At 61.2% G+C, this 18,011-nt stretch overlaps 2 protein-coding genes across 4 annotated transcripts; both read right to left on the reverse strand.

Moving 5' to 3' along the window:
* Nucleotides 1–58: 58 nt before the first annotated feature.
* LOC149861591 (uncharacterized) lies at nt 59–7,224 on the reverse strand. Its single transcript, XM_090052572.1, has 4 exons — nt 7,137–7,224; nt 6,835–6,920; nt 6,542–6,691; nt 59–6,402 (listed from the first exon to the last, which is right to left on the reverse strand). The coding sequence occupies exons 1-4, from the start codon at nt 7,201–7,203 to the stop codon at nt 5,878–5,880; spliced, it is 828 nt and encodes a 275-aa protein (XP_089908698.1). The 5' UTR covers nt 7,204–7,224; the 3' UTR covers nt 59–5,877.
* A 2,384-nt stretch (nt 7,225–9,608) lies between these two features.
* HAUS5 (HAUS augmin like complex subunit 5) lies at nt 9,609–16,693 on the reverse strand. Of its 3 annotated transcripts, XM_090052428.1 has the most exons (19): nt 16,535–16,693; nt 16,374–16,436; nt 15,657–15,689; nt 15,462–15,486; nt 15,211–15,343; nt 14,849–15,008; nt 14,258–14,333; nt 13,620–13,699; nt 13,485–13,545; nt 13,211–13,338; nt 12,801–12,879; nt 12,243–12,388; nt 11,827–11,989; nt 11,543–11,623; nt 11,309–11,451; nt 11,045–11,165; nt 10,796–10,925; nt 10,482–10,614; nt 9,774–10,047 (listed from the first exon to the last, which is right to left on the reverse strand). In XM_090052428.1, exons 1-19 carry the CDS (start codon nt 16,627–16,629, stop codon nt 9,915–9,917), a joined length of 1,983 nt encoding a protein of 660 aa, XP_089908554.1. In that variant the 5' UTR covers nt 16,630–16,693; the 3' UTR covers nt 9,774–9,914. The 3 variants fall into 3 exon arrangements, with proteins under 3 accessions (XP_089908553.1, XP_089908555.1, XP_089908554.1); XM_090052427.1 differs by lacking the exon at nt 10,796–10,925 and having other exon boundaries at nt 9,609–10,047; XM_090052429.1 differs by lacking the exons at nt 10,796–10,925; nt 16,374–16,436 and having other exon boundaries at nt 9,609–10,047; nt 16,535–16,688.
* Nucleotides 16,694–18,011: the final 1,318 nt, after the last annotated feature.

The following is an 18,011-nucleotide window of genomic DNA, read 5'->3' on the forward strand; positions in this document are numbered from 1 at the left end:
CATTAGCAGCAAGTCCTACGATCAGGTCACCAAATCCTTAGATGCAGGGGTAGCAGTGGATATCGTCTTCCTGGACTTTCGGAAGGCCTTCGACACTGTCTCTCACCCCGTTCTCATTAAGAAACGGGGGGCTGTGGTGTTGACAACCACACAGTCAGATGTGTCCCAACTGGCTGGAGGGCTGCACCCAGAGAGTGGTGGTGGACGGGTCATTTTTGACCTAGAGGGGTGTGGGCAGTGGGGTCCCGCAGGGCTCAGTCCTCGGGCCCGCACTGTTCAACATCTTCATCAATGACTTGGATGAGGGGGTAAAAAGCACCCTGCTCAAATCTGCTGATGACACTAAGATGTGGGGGGATGTGGGCACACTAGAAGGGAGGAATAGGCTGCAATCAGACCTAGACAGGTTACAGGGGTGGGCATGTTAGAAATATTATTAAAAATGTATTATGAATAGTGTTGTTAGAACAGCACAGCTAGCAGCTCTCCTTGGTGGAAGGAGAGGGTGGAGGAGAAACTACCAAGGGCTCTTTGTATTAAGGTATCACTCTCTTTGTTTTGCAAATTTACTATCTCTTTGTTACACTAAATCACACTCCCTTTCATGCTCCCTTCACTTCTCAGGCAGATAAGAGTAATTGCAATTTTTAATGATCCTGTCCTTGAGAAAGAGTGGGTTTGAACTTTTGGTAACCTGGAGAGCTTTTCTAAGCATGCGTAATTAGCTAATGCATATAAGCCTTTCCGCCCCGCATACTTAAGTAGTTAATTATAATGCACATGGGACGTATGAAGTGACGTATTTCCATATATGTTTGTATGAACCGGAAATGAGTTGTAAGAGTTCCTGCTTCTGCACACGTGCTCAGGAGAGAGGGGATAAAGCCTGCTGAGAAGTTTCCCTCAGGGGCAGAGTGTGGTTTTTTGTCTTCCCTCTGACCCTATTTGCAAATATACCTTTTGTGTTGCTAATAGAGTGTGTCTGAGAGTTCTTCGCCTCCCGAGAAAAGAACCGCAGCATTTTTGCTTCAATCCTGGCGACCCAGATGGGACCTTCTCATGGACTACCCCGGAATCCAGCGGTGGAGCGCCTCCAGTACCAGGGGAAGTGCGCACCGAGCCGACTTTTTGGGCTCGCCCCTGGAATCTGAGGCGTGAGTGGGGATATTCGGGAAGTTAAAGGCTCCCATGCAAATTTCCAGTTTCTGGAGACGCCAGACACACTTCGGTATTTTGATCGAGATCTCTGGGGTATCTGAGTGAGTATACGAATTCCTTTTGCCCAATCTGGTGTATGGATCCAAAACGGGGCGTGCATGATCGCTGGGGAATTTTTCGGCCTCAGCTTTCAGTAAACCTTCTGTTACAAGGATCTTTTGGTATTTGGTGTGCCTTGGGCGCACTCTTGTGGGCAAAATGGGTATGGGTCACTCCCGTGTAGAAAATTCAGATGCGCCCCTACAATTCATATTACGTCATTTTAATAAATTTGCAAAGCCGGCCGATTACGGAGTAAAAATGAAAAAAGGTGATTTAATTAAGTTTTGTCAACTTGAGTGGCCAACATTTGGGGTCCACTGGACCCCAAAAGGATCCTTTGTGGTAGAAGAAGTGATAGCTATCCATGAAATTGTTATGCAGAACGGGTATTGGAATCAGTTTCCTTATATTGATTGTTGGTTGTGGGTGGTTCAAAATCAGCCACCTTGGATTAAGAATTACTTAGTAAAGTCTCATGTGATAGTTGTTAAAGAAAAGACTCGAGAAGGACCGCCTGTACTCCCTGAGTCTGATGAGGGGGGGAATTCTGAATTGGCTGAGTATCAGACCCGGGCTCCGGTTGCCCTGTCAGGTAGCGAAGATGAGTCAGACGCCTCCTCGGGATCCAGTCCCTCTGCACCACCGCCCCTTCCCTTAGGGAGACCACCACCGGCGTATCAAAGCATACCTAATGATTTAGAGCGTGAGCCTCAGCCAAGTGCCCCATCTGAATCGGGGAATAAGGGTTATTATTTGCGCAAGCCTGTAGAGTCACAGCCGGTGCTGAACTGCCTGATGCGAGAGGTTATTGGAGAAGGAGGCAATGCAACTTTTGTCTACACCCCATTTAGCACTTCAGATTTATTTAACTGGAAGAATCAGAGCCCCTCTTTTCGTGAAGACCCTGAAAAGATGAGGGACCTGTTTTGATCTATTGGGCAGACTCATCGACCCACTTGGGCTGATGTCCAGATGATGCTCCAGACCCTCCTAACCCCGGAGGAGAGGAGATTAGTGGTAGGAACAGCAGAACGTATTGCAGCAGCCAGAGTTGAGTCAGAGGGAGCTGCTGGTCGTACTCTGCATGATACCTGCCCTGTTGAGGACCCAAGATGGGATAATCATACTGCAGAAGGAAGAGAGCTGAGTGCACGGTATCTGGGAATTATAGTGGAAGCAATGGGAAAGGCAGTGCCTCGGGTTACTAATCTGTCTAAGTTGTATGAAGTGAGACAGGGAAGAGAGGAGGATCCCTCAGCTTTCCTTGGGAGGCTGTATGAGGTGTTTCGTAGGTTTTCGGATCTGGATCCAGAAGCCCCAAATAATCAACGCATGGTAAATCTTATGTTTATTGGTCAATCTGCTGCTGATATCCGTAAGAAGTTACAGAAAACTGAGGGAGGTGCTGGGAAACCGATTTCAGAGCTGATGGAAATTCCATATAAGGTGTATGGGAATCGTGAGCAAGTGCAGGAGCGCAAGGAGGATAAAAAGGCTCAGCAACAGATGGCAGCACTAGCAGCTGCTATAACTAGAGGTAACCCTGGAAAGGCTGGGATACAGAAAGGGAAAGGAGAAAGAGTGGGAGCAGACGTTTGTGCTTATTGCAAAGAGAAAGGACATTGGAAGAGGGAATGCCCAAAGCTGAAGGAGAAGAGAAAGAGGGAACCGAGAGGTCACCTCATGCGGGCAGAAGAAAAGGGTGAGGACTCAGAATGAAGGGGACAGGGATCTAAGACCACTACCCTTTGGGTTGGAGCCCGAGAAGATCCCATGGTAACCATTAGGGTTGGTGGGAAAAACTTTGAAGCCTTGGTGGATACTGGGGCTACATTTTCAATGATTCCAGAAAAAAACCCCTGTGCAGGAACTAGTGAACAGCATGTACTTGTGGAAGGAATTGAGGGAACGCAATCCCGACTCCCTGTTTGTAAACCACTCCTCACCAAAGTGGGGGACCATTTGCTCGAGCACTCCTTTGTATATTCACCAAGTTGCCCGGTTGCACTCCTTGGGCGGGACTTACTCACAAAATTGCAAGCTGAGATCTTTTTCAGAGACAATCAGATGGTGGTCCAGCTACCTGTCAAGCAGAGCTCGAACTATCAGATGGCTCTCCTGGAGGACCGATGCCCTGCAGTAAGTCCAGAAGATCACATGATTGGAGTAGACCCCTCAGTATGGGCAGATGGAACCCCTGCGCGAGCTAAGTCCGTCTCCCCGGTAAGGATCGTACTCAAGGATGGGGAGGGGCCCATTCGGGTAAAACAGTACCCACTCAGCCGAGCGGCCAGAGCTGGACTCAAGCCATTAATAGAGAAATACAAGAGGTGCGGATGGCTAGTGGAAGGGTCCTCACCTTATAACACCCCCATTCTTGGAGTGCCGAAGGCAGATGGGGTCTCATACAGACTGGTCCAAGACCTACGAGCAGTAAATAAGAAGGTCCTTTCAGACCATCCTGTAGTCCCAAACCCTCACAGGATTTTGACACAAGTACGGGGGAAGCTGAAATATTTTCAGTGCTAGATTTGAAAGATGCTTTCTTCTCTATTCCCCTTCACCGAGAGAGTCAAAAATTGTTTGCTTTTGAATGGGAGGATCCAGACACCTTCCATAAAGCCCAACTCATGTGGACAGTTCTTCCACAAGGATTCATAGCAGCCCCCCATATTTTTAGACTTGCCCTTCAGAAGGACTTGGAGGAGTGGAAGGGATCACACCCCGCAGTGACTCTCCTCCAGTATGTGGATGACCTGCTAGTTGCAAGCCCAAACTTGCAGCTCTGCGAGGAAGCCACCAGGTCACTGCTAGACACTCTGGGGGAAAAAGGATATAAAGTCTCTAGAGAGAAAGACCAAATATGTCAGCCTGAAGTCACATTTTTGGGATATAAGCTCTCAAAAGGAGTCAGAGCCCTGAGTGCAGATCGCATACAGGCAATCCAAGGTCTAACCTCACCTAAGTCACCCAAGGAGCTGCGGGCATTCCTAGGGCGTCAGTTGTCAGTTGCCCCATCTGGTTTAGCAGGGGTCCAACATTGCCCTTGCTTTTCCTCCGGCTCCCCACATATCTGAAAAAGGATTTTTTGTTGTCCTTGATGCCTGAAGCTAGTTGGAGTTCAGTTGCAGCCTTGGCTTTCCTGGTTTGGTCCCTGCAGGAAACTGAGGACCTACTACTAGAAATCAGTAGCAGAGGCTGGAAAAGACACGGCAAATGTCACCCGGCACAGTGACATGTGGCACAGGATCCTACAAACCCCCTGAGTTGAGGGGGCAAAGGCAGTGAAGAACAGGAAGAGACAAGGGGCACAGAAGACAGTGATGGTGGCGGCAGCAGCGGGTCCTCCGGTGGGAGCTGGAGTGACAATGACGGAGAGGGCAATCGAACTGAGTATGGGACTGGGCACCCAGACAGATCCCCCCGGCCTGCCCCTGCAGTAGACAGCGGTAGAGGGGAAGCAAATGACTACATCCAAAGCCATATTAAAGGTGCTGAGAGGAAGAGCATAGGTCCTCCCAGAGTGTCTCTTGTTTGCCATGAAGCAGATCACATGGAAAACGTTATAGGGCATGCAACACACCAGGAGGCTGACCAACAAGGTCTGACAGACTCCACTGCCTGCTGCCTTTCCCTGGCAGACACAGACAAAGGAGTCCGAACAAAGCTGACACGGCAGAAAAGAGTGATGGTGAAAGCAGGGAAGGAATAGAAGAAAGAGCTCAAAGCAAATGAAGATGGCAATAGACCACGACCTCTCTGAGGACTCGTGACGTTGTTGGGTTGGCTTGAGTTAGGTTGGGTTATGTTGGGATGTCACTGGATGACTGGGTCCTGGCCTTCAGCAAGAAAGGCCAGGCTGCAATGTAGGAGGGGTGCCAAGGAGGCAGCATTGGCTGATGTCACTGCACGCACTGGAGGCTGTGATGGAGAAGGGGGAACATCCAGAGGATGCACAGGCTGGTGTCATGGAGCTGCTGCTCCCTGCCATGCTGCTGCATCCAGCTCAAGGCCTCCTACCAAGCCCAGAGGATTGGCTCCCCCAACTGGAGGGGCTTCAATTAAGAGCTGTGGGCACATAAAGCCCTTGTCCATGGGTCCCAGCTTGTCCTTGGGTCACTCTGGCGCCAACAGGCAGCTGAGGACCTTGGGAGACCAGTTTTACCCTCCAGTGCTTTTGGGCTCGTGGCACAAGCCCCCAACCAGGGACTGGATTGGAGCCAGACACCCTAGATGGGAAGGTCACCAACCCCATTTCCTGCCCCTGCCCCTGCCCCTGCCCAAGCCATAGCCCCTGCCTGGGTCTGCATCAAAGCTGGGCCTCCTGAAGAGGACAGCTCCCATGTCACCTTCGCCCCAGTCCAGCTGCCTAGATAATTTGCAGTGCTTCTACTTTGTTCCCCAGTCCCAGCACCTCAGTAGGTGTGAGGGGGCTGGAGTGCCCAGCCACAGCTACCAAGGTGTCCGCTCCCAACTCACGGGGCCTTACGGCTCAAGGTGCAGGCAGTTGCGGGCAGAGCTCCTGCTGGGGTCCGAGCCTCACAGGATTTCCAGTGGGGGCAGGCAGAGGTGCAGCATGGGAGGAGCAGTTCTGGGCCCTGCCCCACGGCCCAGGGGCTACTGCAGGGCACAGGAGGAGTCGGGCACAGGGGCCTGCTGCCTGGGGATGTGGAGCCTGGGCTGAATCCTAGGAGCCGGGAGCACAGGCCGGTCACGGGGAGGGGGAGCCGCAGCACGCCTGCTGAAGTCCTGCTGCCGGGCTGCGACCATACAGACACGCCAGTGCTCAGTTGCATCCAGGCAGCGGTAGCAGAACCAGGCCTGGCATTGAGGGCACCGCACCATAGGGCAACCCTGCCTATTGTGTGTCACCAAGGCCCGGCACTGGGGACAGGCCCGCAGCGAGGGGCAGCCGTGGACAGACGACTCGGGGGCCTGGATTGCAGGAGCATCATGCAGCACGGTGAGCAGGGCACACAGGGAGCCATGGCTGGTGTCACCCAGGGTGGATGGCTCCTCCCAGGCCCGGTGGCAGCCCCAGCAGAAGTAGCGCAGCTGCCTGGCCTTCCTGGAGCAGGGCGGGCAGGCAGTGCGCAGGGGCCCGGGCGCCGGGCGCTGCACCAGGAGCTGGCAGCGCGGGCACTGGGGAACAAGGGGCAGGCGTCGGTGCTCTGCCCCGCTGCTCCCAGAGGCAGAGAAGCTCCTCGGGGCACAGCTCAGCTCCCCCAGGCGTCCCCCTGCTCCTCCCACTGCCCTGGGGACCCTCCCAGCCCGGACTCACCTGGCGGTAGCTGCTCCTGGCCCCCTCCTGCGCCAGGATTGTGGCCTCCAGCCAGGCCTGATCCTCGCCAGAGAAGAGCCCAAGGTCCCGGAGCTCCTGCCAGAGCCACCGGGCATCCGGGCAGCGCGGGCAGCTCCAGGAGGTGGTGCCCTGAGAGAGGCACCGGGAGAGGAGGGGACAGTGCGTGGGCAGGGGTCTGCCCACACCACCACCCGTCCACCCGTGGCTGCCCACTGCCCCAGCACCCCCCAACCCCAGCTCCCCGGTGCCCCGCCGCCCCGGCCCGGCCGTACCTGCTGCAGCAGCGCCCGCACCCACGGCTGCAGCTCGGCCGCGCTCACCCAGTGCCCGCAGGACGCGCGGCCGCCCGCGCCCGCCCCTGCAGCGAGGAGCCGGTGAGGCCGGCGGGGCCCGGCCCGGCCCCGACCCCGGCCCCGACCCCGACCCGACCCGACCCGACCCGGCCCCGCCCGCCCCCGCCCGCCCCCGCCTGTGCCGCCGCCCCGCCGGGATTCCCCTTTCGCTTCCCCGCGCCCCCCCGCCGGGCCCGCCCCCGCACTGCCCCCCGCGGCCCGGCGCGCTCGGCGGGTCTCACCCGCGTCCCCCCGCGGGGCGAGTCCCCGGGGCCGCTCGCCCGCCGCCCGCTGCTGCCCCGACGCCATGGGCCCGCTTCGCTTTCGCTTTCGCTTTCGCTTCCCCGCCCCGGCCGCCGGCCCCGCCCGGGACCTCCCCCGCCCCGCCCCCGCTGCCCTGGAGCCGGAGCCCGAGCCGGAGCCGGAGCCGGGCCGGGACGTGTCCGTCCCTGCCCCTCTATACGGGGTGCCCTGTAACTCGGCCTTCCGCTGCGTACCCCTACTCCTGAGCCTCCCAGGCCCTTCCCAACCTACGGGCTCTGCTTGGCCAGTGTCAAGGGCTGGCGCTGGGAGCCAGGAGCCCTGTGGTTTCCTCTGGGCCTGAGGGGGAATAGGGGTGTCCGGGGAGAGCCCGGGTTCCTTCTCATCTCAGGAAACAAGGTCGGGTGGAGTGAAGCCCAGGGGACGGGGGGGACTGGTGGGACAGGAGGCAGGTCCATGAGAACAGCTGGCTTCACCTGCACTGCAGAGGTGGAGCGGTGGGGCACCTCTGGGAGGAGGTTTACACACAGGGGGCTGTGTCAGCAGTGCAGGGCACCAGCAGGGCTGGCAGTAAGGAGAGTTTTCTGGGCAGGGGGCATAGGCGACTTGTGCCTCCTGAGACTGCCCACAGCCAGCTGGCAGTGGCCAATCACCACTTGCGGCTGCTGCCACCGCCATCGGAGCGCACGGGCCGCTGGGGCACATGGATGATCTGGGCCATCCCCCTGTCCCGTCTCCCGTAGGGGCCTGGGCCTGGGCCTGGGCCGGACCTGAGGGCCCAGGCTGTCTCGGGGGCTAGGGGCCTTTCCCTTCCAGCAGTGACCCCATTTTTATCTCTTTCCACATCTCTGCAGGGTGTGTTTTGAGTTTGCCTGGGCTCAGCTCCAGGAAAGCCTGATGCCCCCAAGGCCTTTGTGTGATGTGCGCACACGGAGCCAGACAGGACAGCCCGGAGGGCTGGGCTGGCAGCCCAGTGAGTTTGGGGCATCATACCTGTGCCATGTAGGTGGCTCCAGGCTTCCTGGAGAGGCCCAGCAGGCTGAGGGCTGGGTAGAGAGCAGGAACTCCCCCCCACATCTAACAGCTCTTGGGGAAGAAGCAGGCTCAGGGGTGGGGTGGACAGTTCAAGGGCACGCAGGTAAAAAAGGCCTGGCATTTGGAGTGATGCGGAGTGGCGGGTAGCTGTGGGGGTGGATGGATGAAGGCATGGGTGGGTGGGTTACTGGATGGGTACAAAAGAGTGTGGCTGGACAGACTAGCGCATCCCTTTTCCTCCATCCTCAAGGCCCTACTCCCACCGTTCTCCGTTGGGTCATACCAGATGCTGGGCCACGGAGAGCAACGCAGTATGTGAGGGCACCAGAGGTGGCTCAAACCCCATGTGACACAGCCAGGCAGGTTTGCCTTCACCCCAGGAGAGCTGGGAGGGGGACCAGGACCCTCTTTCTGCCTGCGCACAGATCAAGAAGCTCCCTCAGCTCCTCCTGCTCTCGCCAGACCGGATGCAGCAGATTCAGGTCCCACCAGAACTTTGTCTCATGGCAGCTTCAGCCTCGGCCCCAGCCTGGACAGCCTTGGACAAAGCTAAGAAACGGCCCAGGCCTTGCCTGATTGTGTTCTCAAGGGCAGCAGTAGCATTGCCTTCCTATCTCCCAGGCAGGCATGCTGCTTGCCCTGGGCAGCTGCCCTGGGGCTGCCTCTTTGCTTCGAGGGCCCAAGCCATGCCCTTCTACTCATGACCTCAAAGCTGGTGGTATAAGCATCTGTAGCTTGTGGGGTCCTAGCTCTTGCAATTGGGCAGGACCCCGTTGTTCCAGGGGCTGCGGGATGTTGCCTTGAGTGGTCTCTGGGTGCTGCTGCGTTGGATGCACAGGCCGCGGGCATCGGTGCACCCTACACCTGCCTTCCAGATCCCAAATGCAGACAGTGCAACTAGGACCCATGTGTGGCGACAGCTCAAAGTTTCATTGGCGCTAGGCCGCCACCATCCGATCCGATGATGGCCAGGCCAGCTCAGTGCTGCTCGTCCTTGATGGCCAAGACACCATACCCAATTCCCACCCCCATAGGCCTCTGCAAAGGATAGGTCTCCCAGGCCCAGCATTTACACTTGCGTGGCCCTGTCTTGTGCCAGCCTTTCGCCCCCCACCTCAAGCCTTCCCCTTGGTTCCTGCAGGAGCGGTGGCTTGGAGCACTTCAGGCACAAGCCCAGAGTAGGTGGGGGCTCAACTCCAACTTGGGCCCCAAGTTTAGGGCTGCAGCTGGAGCTGAACCATTCCCTGGCTGGACCAGCTCATTTAGCAGGGGAGGGGGAAACCTGCCCTTGCTCCCTATGCCTGCTCCCATCACCCCCTGCCTCCCTTCCCCCTCTGGCTCTGGTTCCTCTAGCCCAGCTTGGAGCTACTCTGCCACGCCTACCCAGCATCCCTTAGTGGCCATCGCTGCTGTGGGCTTAATGCAAATGTTTATTGAGAGAATTAGTACAGAACACCCCCCACATCTCCATCCCCAGAAATGTCCCGCCTTCGACACTCAGGACCATGGTTTCCTGCTGGCCAAACCCCTGGGCTGTGACTTGCGGAGTCCTGCCTCTGGGGTGCGGCCGCTACTTGGCTACCCCTCAGGGTGGGATCACGCAGCCCTGCCCACGTGGACATGGCCACACGGCCCCACCCCCACAGGTGCCCTCTCCGTAAGAGAAGCCTCCTGGGGCCCCCCAAGTGCGGCCAGCACGGCTCCGTCCTGGGGCGGGAGGGACCTCAGTCCCAGGCACGCTGCTGGTGGTGGCGCTGGAGGGCAGAGGCAGCCAGGGTCCAGCGCTCCAGCCACTGGGGCAGGGTGAGGCCCAGGCGTCGGGACTCCGGCAGCACAAACTGCCCCGGCTGCTCCCACCTGGGGGTCGGGGGAGAAATGGAGGGGTCAGTAGGCTCCTGCCCTGCCCCCTCTGACCTCCCCAAATGGACACCCCATGCACCTGTGCACACCCAGAAGGGGGGACAAGATCCAGCGCCCTGACCTTGGCAGACGCGGCCCCAAGGCTCTCTCATGTCCCCCCACGTTCGGCCCCTGCTACACGTGACACATAACAGTTCACTGGTGAATCGCACCATGACTTCAGACTGGTCAAAGCTGGTTTCTATCCAGCTATAGTTTGAACCTGTAGCAGGGGGCCTTAGGAATCACGCAGACCCACTCCCTCCCATCCCAAGGGCACGGCCACACCGCAGCAAGTGCGCAGGGCCAGCTTCCTTGGCCCCATCCCCTCAGAGCAGCCCTACGCCCAGATGTCCCGTCCCACCCCTGTCCAGTATGCAAGGCCTCCTCACCACGCATCGACGGCCGCCTGCAGCTGGGGCCAATGCTCAATGCGGCGCCGGCACTGCTCCGCGACACGGCACACCTGCGGAGCCAAGGCTCTCTCCTGCTCCTGGTCCTGCTCTCGCACGGTAAGCACGAGGGCTGGGGGGACAAGTGCAGAATGAGTCCCACCGTGCTGAGACCTGGCGAGCTCCACTCTTGTGGCAAGAGCTCCTGGGACCTCACGAGTACTGGCCCCAGGGTCGCACGAGAGCGCAGCACAGGGATATTGCAGCCCCTCCCTGCCACAGCTCTATTCCTCCTTCCCCCTGCACGAGCTCACCTTGCACGCCCTCATCCCCATGCAAGGCCTGCAGCCCAGCCAGTGCCCGTGCCTTGGCACCCAGCTGGGCCTGGAGGTGCCACACATCCTGCCTCAGCTCCACCACATGTGCCAAGAGCTGCTCGGGGGCCTGCGTGGAGACGGGTGCACAGGGACAGTCTCTGCCTCCAAGTGCGAGTGGTACAGCCTGGCCTGCTGGGGATTTCCACCCCCTCCCATGACCCCACGGCGTGGGGAAGCAATACTCACCTTGTAGTGGGGGAAGCCCAAGCTCTGGCACATGCCCAGGAAGGGGCGGGGCACCCCTACCCCTGCCCCTGCCCCCACCAGCCGGTGAAGGGACAGCTGATGGCAAGAGGCTGGTGCTGAGCTGGGAGGGAGGGATCAGGGGTTGTACCTCTGACCTGAGGCCCTGCCCCCTGCCCACCAATGAGCCAGAGCAGGTACATGCCAAGCCTCTCGGCTCCCAGCCCCCTTCCCCTGCCCCAGAGACCCCAGGCATCCGGCACTCACCCCAAGCGGCGGCACAGGAGGACAGGCAGGGCGACAGCCCCAAACTGGCCAAGCTCCCGCTCGACACCCCCCTGCAGGTGCTGGCACTCCAGGGCCAGGGCCCCCTCAGCCCCTGCCAGGCGTCCCTGGGACAAGGCCCGCACCTGGGGGGAGACAGGGTTATCATGGTCCCTCACACCCAGCCGACAGCCCCCTCCCTCCCACCCTTAGTCCTGGGGGTCTCTGATCTCTCACCTCAGCCTGGTGCTTGCGGAGCTGGGACTTGATGAATGAGGTGCCCTTGATCAGCGCCTGGATATTCTGCTGCTTCTCATCCTGGAGGAACAGGCTCAGGCTCAACCTGCAGCCCCCTGCCACCTCTCCACCCTGCTGGTGACCCTCACTCCCAGCCCACAGCCCCAAGTCCATCCCCAGCCCTCCTGCCACTATGCCTCACTCCTAACCTGCCCCCCCGCCCCCCTCTCCATCCCATCAGTGCCCCTTCACTCCCAACTCGCAGCCCCCTGCCCCCAACTCACCACCAAGAGGCGGAAGTCCAGGATCTGCTGCCGCTTGCCCTGCAGGGCCTGCAGCTCAGCCCGGCGGGCGCCTGCCTCCTGCTCTAGTGCACGGCAGCTCTGCAGCAGCCCGTCCCGCTGCCCAGCCAGGCGCACCACCCGCAGCTCCAGCTCTAGCGCCGCCCTGGGGGTGGGGGGTAGGAGAATGTACATGGGGGGAGAGGGGCAGGTGATCCAGGGCTGGAGAAGTACCTGACAGGCAATAGAGGCCTCCCTCTACCATGGGGTGCTCTTACCGAGCAGCTAGGGCCTGCCCTAGGCAGCACAAAAGGCCACCTGGGGTATGAAGGGGCAGTAACAGGGCATGGGGCTGCAAGTTGGGAGTGAGGGGCACCGGCAAGGCAGGGAGGAAAGGCAAGACACAGGAGGGCAGGTACCTGGCAAGAATGGCGCGCTCTGAGCCGTCAGCCAGCAGTCGATGGGCCTCTGCCAGCCGGACTGCCAACTCCTCGCTCAGGCGCCGGCACCGTGTGCGCAGGGACAGCTGCTGGGCCCACAGCGCCTCGCACTGGGCCCAGCCTTCCTGGGGAGCACAGCATCCTATGATCTCCCCACGCTATAACCATCCCACAAACAGGTCTGACCCTCTGACCAACCCCTACGCTTTGGAGGACATAACACCAGGGACCACCCCCCCACCCCAACAGTCCCACCAGCTACATCTCCTAATCCAAGCCCCTGGTGCCCAGCACCCAAGGATCCACCCCATCCCAACACAGCCCCCTCCAGCATTTCCCAGCCCTGCCCCTGCTGTTCCTCAGCCACTTGGTGCACGCCCTGGCACCCCACATCCATGAGATCCCCACACATCCATGTTGCCCTTCACCCACCACCCAGGCACCCCAGCCCTATCATACAGCCTACACCACCTACATACCCCCCACTCCGCACTGCTCCTACCCTCAGCTGCTCACCCCCCCACTCCCCCAGCTTACCTGGAGCAAGCCCCGGACAGAGGGCAGGGCCCCAGCAGATGCAGAGAGATCTTCTAAATGAGCCCCATGGAGCTGGAACCTGCAGGGGAGTGGGCTGAAGCTACAAGGCCAGGGACCATAGCTGGGGCACAACCCGTTCCCCCAACCCCTGCAGGGGCCTGCACAGCAGGGAGGGAACCAGGCGGCAGCACTGCCTGCTTCCGCCAGGGCCTATAGCAATGCCCCTGCAATGCAGCCACCTCTATCGGGGGAGACAGGCCCCAGCCCTGGCCCACACCCGACTTATCTGTGGCACAGGCTGTGACCACTAGGACCGTGCAGACCCCAGGAACAGGGCCGTGCCTGTGGCCCACCCCATGACACCAAGGGCTTCCCTGGTTCCCTCCCTCTCTCCCGCCCCCCGCACCCACTTGAGAGTCTGGATGTCATGGGGAACATCAACACGCTGGGTCAGTTCCTGCAGCTGCCATGTGTCCTCCAGTGCCAGGTGCTGCAGCGCTGACAGCAGGTGGCCAGGGGGGTGGGAGCTCACAGTGTCCTAGAGGACAGACAGATGGGGATGGAGTTGCAAGCGGCCTTGGGCAGGCCCCAGGGCCTGTGCTCTACAAGGGGCTGTTCCCATCTGCATGTCCCCAGATGTGGGGCTAGGGAGTTCCCCCGCCCCAAGCCCCGCGGTCCCAGTACCTCCACCGCGCTCAGCCAGTGCTGGTATGAGGCGTCCAGCAGCTCCGTGCTCATCCCACTGCTGCAGAGAGAGAGAAAGAAGAATCACAGGGGAGGCAGAGCAGGGGGCAGGGGATGGGATGGTCAGGGGCTTACGGGAGGGTCCCTGCTGTGCCATGCTCCAGGAGAGTCTTCATGAAGTCAGCCCGGAGCCGACAGGCTGCCCGCACAGCCCGCTGCAGAGACGTGGATGGGAAGGAGGTCAGCAAAGCCCCAGGATCCCTCACATCTCCCAGGTGGGAGGAGGGTATTTCTGCCCCTGGCTCGTCTCCCTCAGCCCACCAGATTCCCCAGGGGACCACTAGGTTCCTCCCCTGCTGGGATGTGGCCACCAGCAGATCCCAGCAATGTACCTCCATTAGACTACCTCCCAGCAAGCAGGCCCTTGGCTGCTGCTGGACCCCATGCCCCCTGCCTTGGCCCTGCTCCAACCACCAAATTACCTCCCCCAATACTCTCCAAGGATCTCCAGATCCCACTCCTGACTACTCTATGGCCACTGAGCCCCATGCTTCCCAAATACCAGATCCCACCTGCCTTTGCATGGGATCCCCCACACAGCACCCAAATCCCAACACGCCCCCAATCACCAGGTCCCATCACCGGACCTTCTCTGGGAATCCCAAAAGTGACACAACTAAGTCCCAGGCTGGGAGGACTCTGCCCATGGGATCCACCCCTCAGCCAGTGCAGTCCAGGGGACCAGATTGCCCCCCGCCCCCACAGCCCCTCACCAGCGGCTCGGGCTCCGGAATGGGGATTGTGGGGTCCAAGCTGGGTCCGGGCAGCACCAGCTCCTCCTGGGCCTTCCTGCAGGGCCAGACAGGCCGTGAGGAGGGGGCAGGGCAGACAAAGACCCCTGCCCTTCCCCCACTCCCCAACCCATCCACTCAGGGACCAGGACCCCCCCCCCCCCCCCCCAGGGATCCCACACCGGAGCAGAGTCCAGGGCCTGGCCGCAGGGTGCAGTCACAAAGGATTCTGGGAAGCCACCCTCAGGCCCACAACCATGAGGAGCAAAGGATGCTGGGAAAGTCTCCATTATCATAGCTAGGAAGGAGTAAATCTGAGCAACAAAGGATTCTGGGAAACTATATCCAGAATAAGCAGGCCATTGGTCCACAACCCCCTGGGGAGCAAAGCAATCTGGGACCTGGGCTCCTAGGGGATACCTATAAAGGTAGAGACTTGAGGAGCAAAAGATGCTGGGAAACTGCTCCCAAGAGAAGCAGGCCATGTGCCTACAGCTTCCTGGGGAGCAAAGGATTCTGGGATACAGCGTACTGTCCCCCCCCAGCTGAGGTGAAGGGTTGAGGCTGCCCAACCTGCCGACGTCCTGCAGCCGCGTGAGCCAGGCGCCAAGCTGGGCGGCCCCATCCTGCAGGCGCTGGCGCTGCCGGGCCACCCGCGCCATGTAGGCCTGGAGCAGCAGCGCCCGACGCCGCGCATCGCACACCTGCTCCTGCGCCAGCGCCAGGGTCTCCTCTGCGAGGAGGGAGCAGCGTCAGGACACCCACCTCGCTCTCCCAAGCGAAGCAAGAGCCCAGGCGTCCAGTGTCCCCCCACCCCGCCAGCCTCCGGTCCCTTCTCAGAGCCGGAGAGCACCCAGCACCCGACTCCCACCCGCTAAACCCCGGCCTCCGCTACCCTCCCAGAGGGGCAGAGCCCAGGCGTCGGGGCCCCTCACCATCGGCCTGGAGCTGGCGCTGGGCGCTCTCCACCTGCAGGTCCAGCTGCTGCTGCTCAGCCCGGAGGCGGGCGATGTCCTGGGCCAGGTGCTGGCGCTGCCCCCCCTGCCTGGTTGGCCCCCCAGGCTGGCCCTGAGGGAGGGAGGGGAAGGGGTTGGTTAATGGTGGGAGAGGGGCCAGGCCAACCCCTCCCCAGAGGCTTCAAGAAGGACCCAGCAGCCTGATGCTCCCACATCCCTGCAGCCCTCACCTTGGCTTCCTCCAGGTGCTGGTACCTGGCCACGTCCTGTGTTAAGGAATTGAACGGACAGACAAACCGGGGGGGGGGGGGCGGGGGGGCAGTCAGGCCCGGGGGACAGTGCCTGGGACAGATGGGCCCAGGCCAGGGTATGGACCTGGGGCAAAGGGGCAGGACGGGAGAGAAGAGGGGCAGGAGGCAGGATACCACAGCAAATTCCCTTTGATCTTCTTCACAGTCCTGAGGAAAGAAAGAGAAAGAACTGCTCAGAGCCTGGACACCAGGGTCCTGCCGTGCCGGGGGTGGGGGGCAGGAGCATAGGACCCTGGGTTCCCTCCCCACTGGGGGGGGGGGTGGAAGTCTGGGGGTCAGAGGTGAGGGAGGACCTGGATGTCTCAGTCCTCCCCTCCTGGGAGGTGGGGACAGATCTGGGGGTCTGCAGAGCGGGGACTGCAGGAGCCCAGATGCTCCCCCCGGTATTGGGGGAGGGGGGATGCTGGGAGCCTGGACCCCTGGGCTCCTACCCCAGTTGAGGGTGGATCCGGGGTCAGAGTGGGGGGTGCCTGGGGCCCAGACACCTGGGTCCCCCCCCACTGGGGGCTGGAGAGGGATCTGGGGTCAGAGCAGGGGGCTGTAGGAGCCTAGAGAGCTCCCCGCTCCGGAGGCAAAGCCGGGGAGCAGGACTGGGCACCGGACACCTAGGTTCCTGCCCTGTTTGGGGTGGGGGCAGGGGCCCGGACACCAGGGTTCCCTTCCCAGTTGCAGTGGGGGTGATCTGGGGGTCGCAGAGCCCAAGCACTCTGGTCCCCTCCCTGCTGGGGAGGGGGGGCCTGCAGGATCCCGCACTCCTGGGCCCCCTCCCTGCTTGGGGGTGGGCAGCGCCGGATACCGGGTCCCTCCGGAACTGGGGCGGGGGGGACTCACCGGCGGGGACGGACGTGCTGCGTGACGTAGGCCCAGATCTCAGCGCCCTGCCCCGAGCACAGCCTGGCGGGGGGAAGGGGAGACCGTGAGCCCCAGCCCCGCGCCCGCACGCGAGTGTCCCGGCCCCGGCCCCAGCCCCAGCCCCGGCTCCGGCTCCGCACCTGCGCAGCGCGGCGGCGGGCGGGAGGCGGCCCGCGGGCAGCCCCATATCGTGCTCGGCCCAGCGCCGTAGCGCCTCGCCCGCGTCCCGTTCCATCGCGCCCTCCGCTGCACGTCACCGCCGGGCGGGGCGGAGCCTGCCGCGGCGCGCGTTCCATGGGGCGGGGCCTGCCGGGCCGCCGCGCTCCCGTTGGCTCGCGAGCGCGGACTGACGCGCCAAGGGGCGGGACCTACGGGCCACCCCTGTTCGCGGGCGGGGGCGCGGGGGCCGCCGGGAAACGCGGTCCCGCCCCAGCGCGGAAGGGGGCAGCCGGCTCCTGGCACCGGGGGGGGGGCCGGCACTAGCCTCCGTGCTGAGGACAAGACAGAGAGCGGCCTGACGGGCTGCCCCTCTCCCCGTAGCATGCCCGAGCGTCGGCCTCCCTTCCGCAGCCAGCCTGCGCGGAGACGCCTGCCGCGGCCGCAGCAATCGGCCGGTGCCTGCAGACCCCCCGGCGGCGAGCGAGCCGCGAGCACCATCCCGGAGGGGCGCCGCCAGCCTCGGGGTGCAGTGCCCCCGCTGCGCATCGCCAGCGCGCACGTCCACACGAGCAGGCGCTTCCAGCAGCCGCGAAAATTTATGTCAGAGACGTGTGCCGAACGTGCAGTTTGGTCTGGGGCAAACTGACGCTGCCCAGCTCCTCCCGGATCTTCAGGCCTGCATCTGGGGACACCAGCCCCTTGTGCCAGCTGAGCTGCGCCAGCAGCCCTAACCTCGAGCGCCCTGCACCCTCTACCCACTGCCGCAGCCTGGCATTCAAAATCATCAGGCTTCCTCCGGGTCTCTAGCCAAGCCACATTCCTCAGCCTCTGAGCCAAATTCAGCTTCAGGAGTCCATAGACTTACCTTGCCCATTATGCCCCTCACTGGCACCTAAACCCATGCCATCTCACTGGAGCTTCTGCTCATCCTCCTGCTCTTGGGGCTGGCCTCTGCGGTCCTTCAGGCCCCGCCTGCAACCCTGCCCTGCATGCACACGTGCAGTCCTTCAAGCCGCCCTGTGACCTTACTCCACACAGCCACCACCATCCATGTTATACCCATGTACTGGGGCCTCAGGGCTTTATGCCTCTCAGGTCCCAGGCCTGATGATAACGCCTGGACTCACGCCTGTCCCTACTCTCGGGTTATCCACCAAGTGGTGGGGGCTGGGACTGTAAGGCACCCCATACCTGCCTTTCACTAGGGAAGCAACCGGTGCAGCAATTCTTGGGGACCACCCCAAGCAGGGTTAGTTTTAGGTCATGCGCCAGGACCAGGAACCTCCTACCACCCCCATAGTTCCTGCTCTGTACCTCCAAGGTGTTGTAGGAGCAGCAGCCCCAACCAGGCAGTGCTCCCCTCTGGCTGCTTGTAACAACTGCTGGCTCCCCTGCTCAGGCTGCTCTTATTGCTAACAGCTGAGCCCTCTTCCCAATCAGGCAGCCATCTGTGGGCCA

This window comes from Crocodylus siamensis, chromosome 6 (genome assembly GCF_052110815.1).
Source record: "Crocodylus siamensis isolate JL-2025a chromosome 6, ASM5211081v1, whole genome shotgun sequence".
NCBI classification, from domain to species: domain Eukaryota; kingdom Metazoa; phylum Chordata; order Crocodylia; family Crocodylidae; genus Crocodylus; species Crocodylus siamensis.

Coding starts and splice junctions, on each gene's coding strand:
- LOC149861591 (XM_090052572.1), bottom strand. CDS start 7,203: ATGGCGTCGGGGCAGCAGCGGGCGGCGGGCGAGCGGCCCCGGGGACTC. Junction 6,921..7,136: donor CGCCCCGCGGGGGGACGCGG/GTGAGACCCGCC, acceptor TCCTCGCTGCAG/GGGCGGGCGCGGGCGGCCGC. Junction 6,403..6,541: donor CCAGGAGCAGCTACCGCCAG/GTGAGTCCGGGC, acceptor CTTGTTCCCCAG/TGCCCGCGCTGCCAGCTCCT.
- HAUS5 (XM_090052427.1), bottom strand. CDS start 16,629: ATGGAACGGGACGCGGGCGAGGCGCTACGGCGCTGGGCCGAGCACGAT. Junction 11,990..12,242: donor GAGCGCGCCATTCTTGCCAG/GTACCTGCCCTC, acceptor CCCCACCCCCAG/GGCGGCGCTAGAGCTGGAGC. Junction 10,615..11,044: donor TGGGCTTCCCCCACTACAAG/GTGAGTATTGCT, acceptor TTGTCCCCCCAG/CCCTCGTGCTTACCGTGCGA.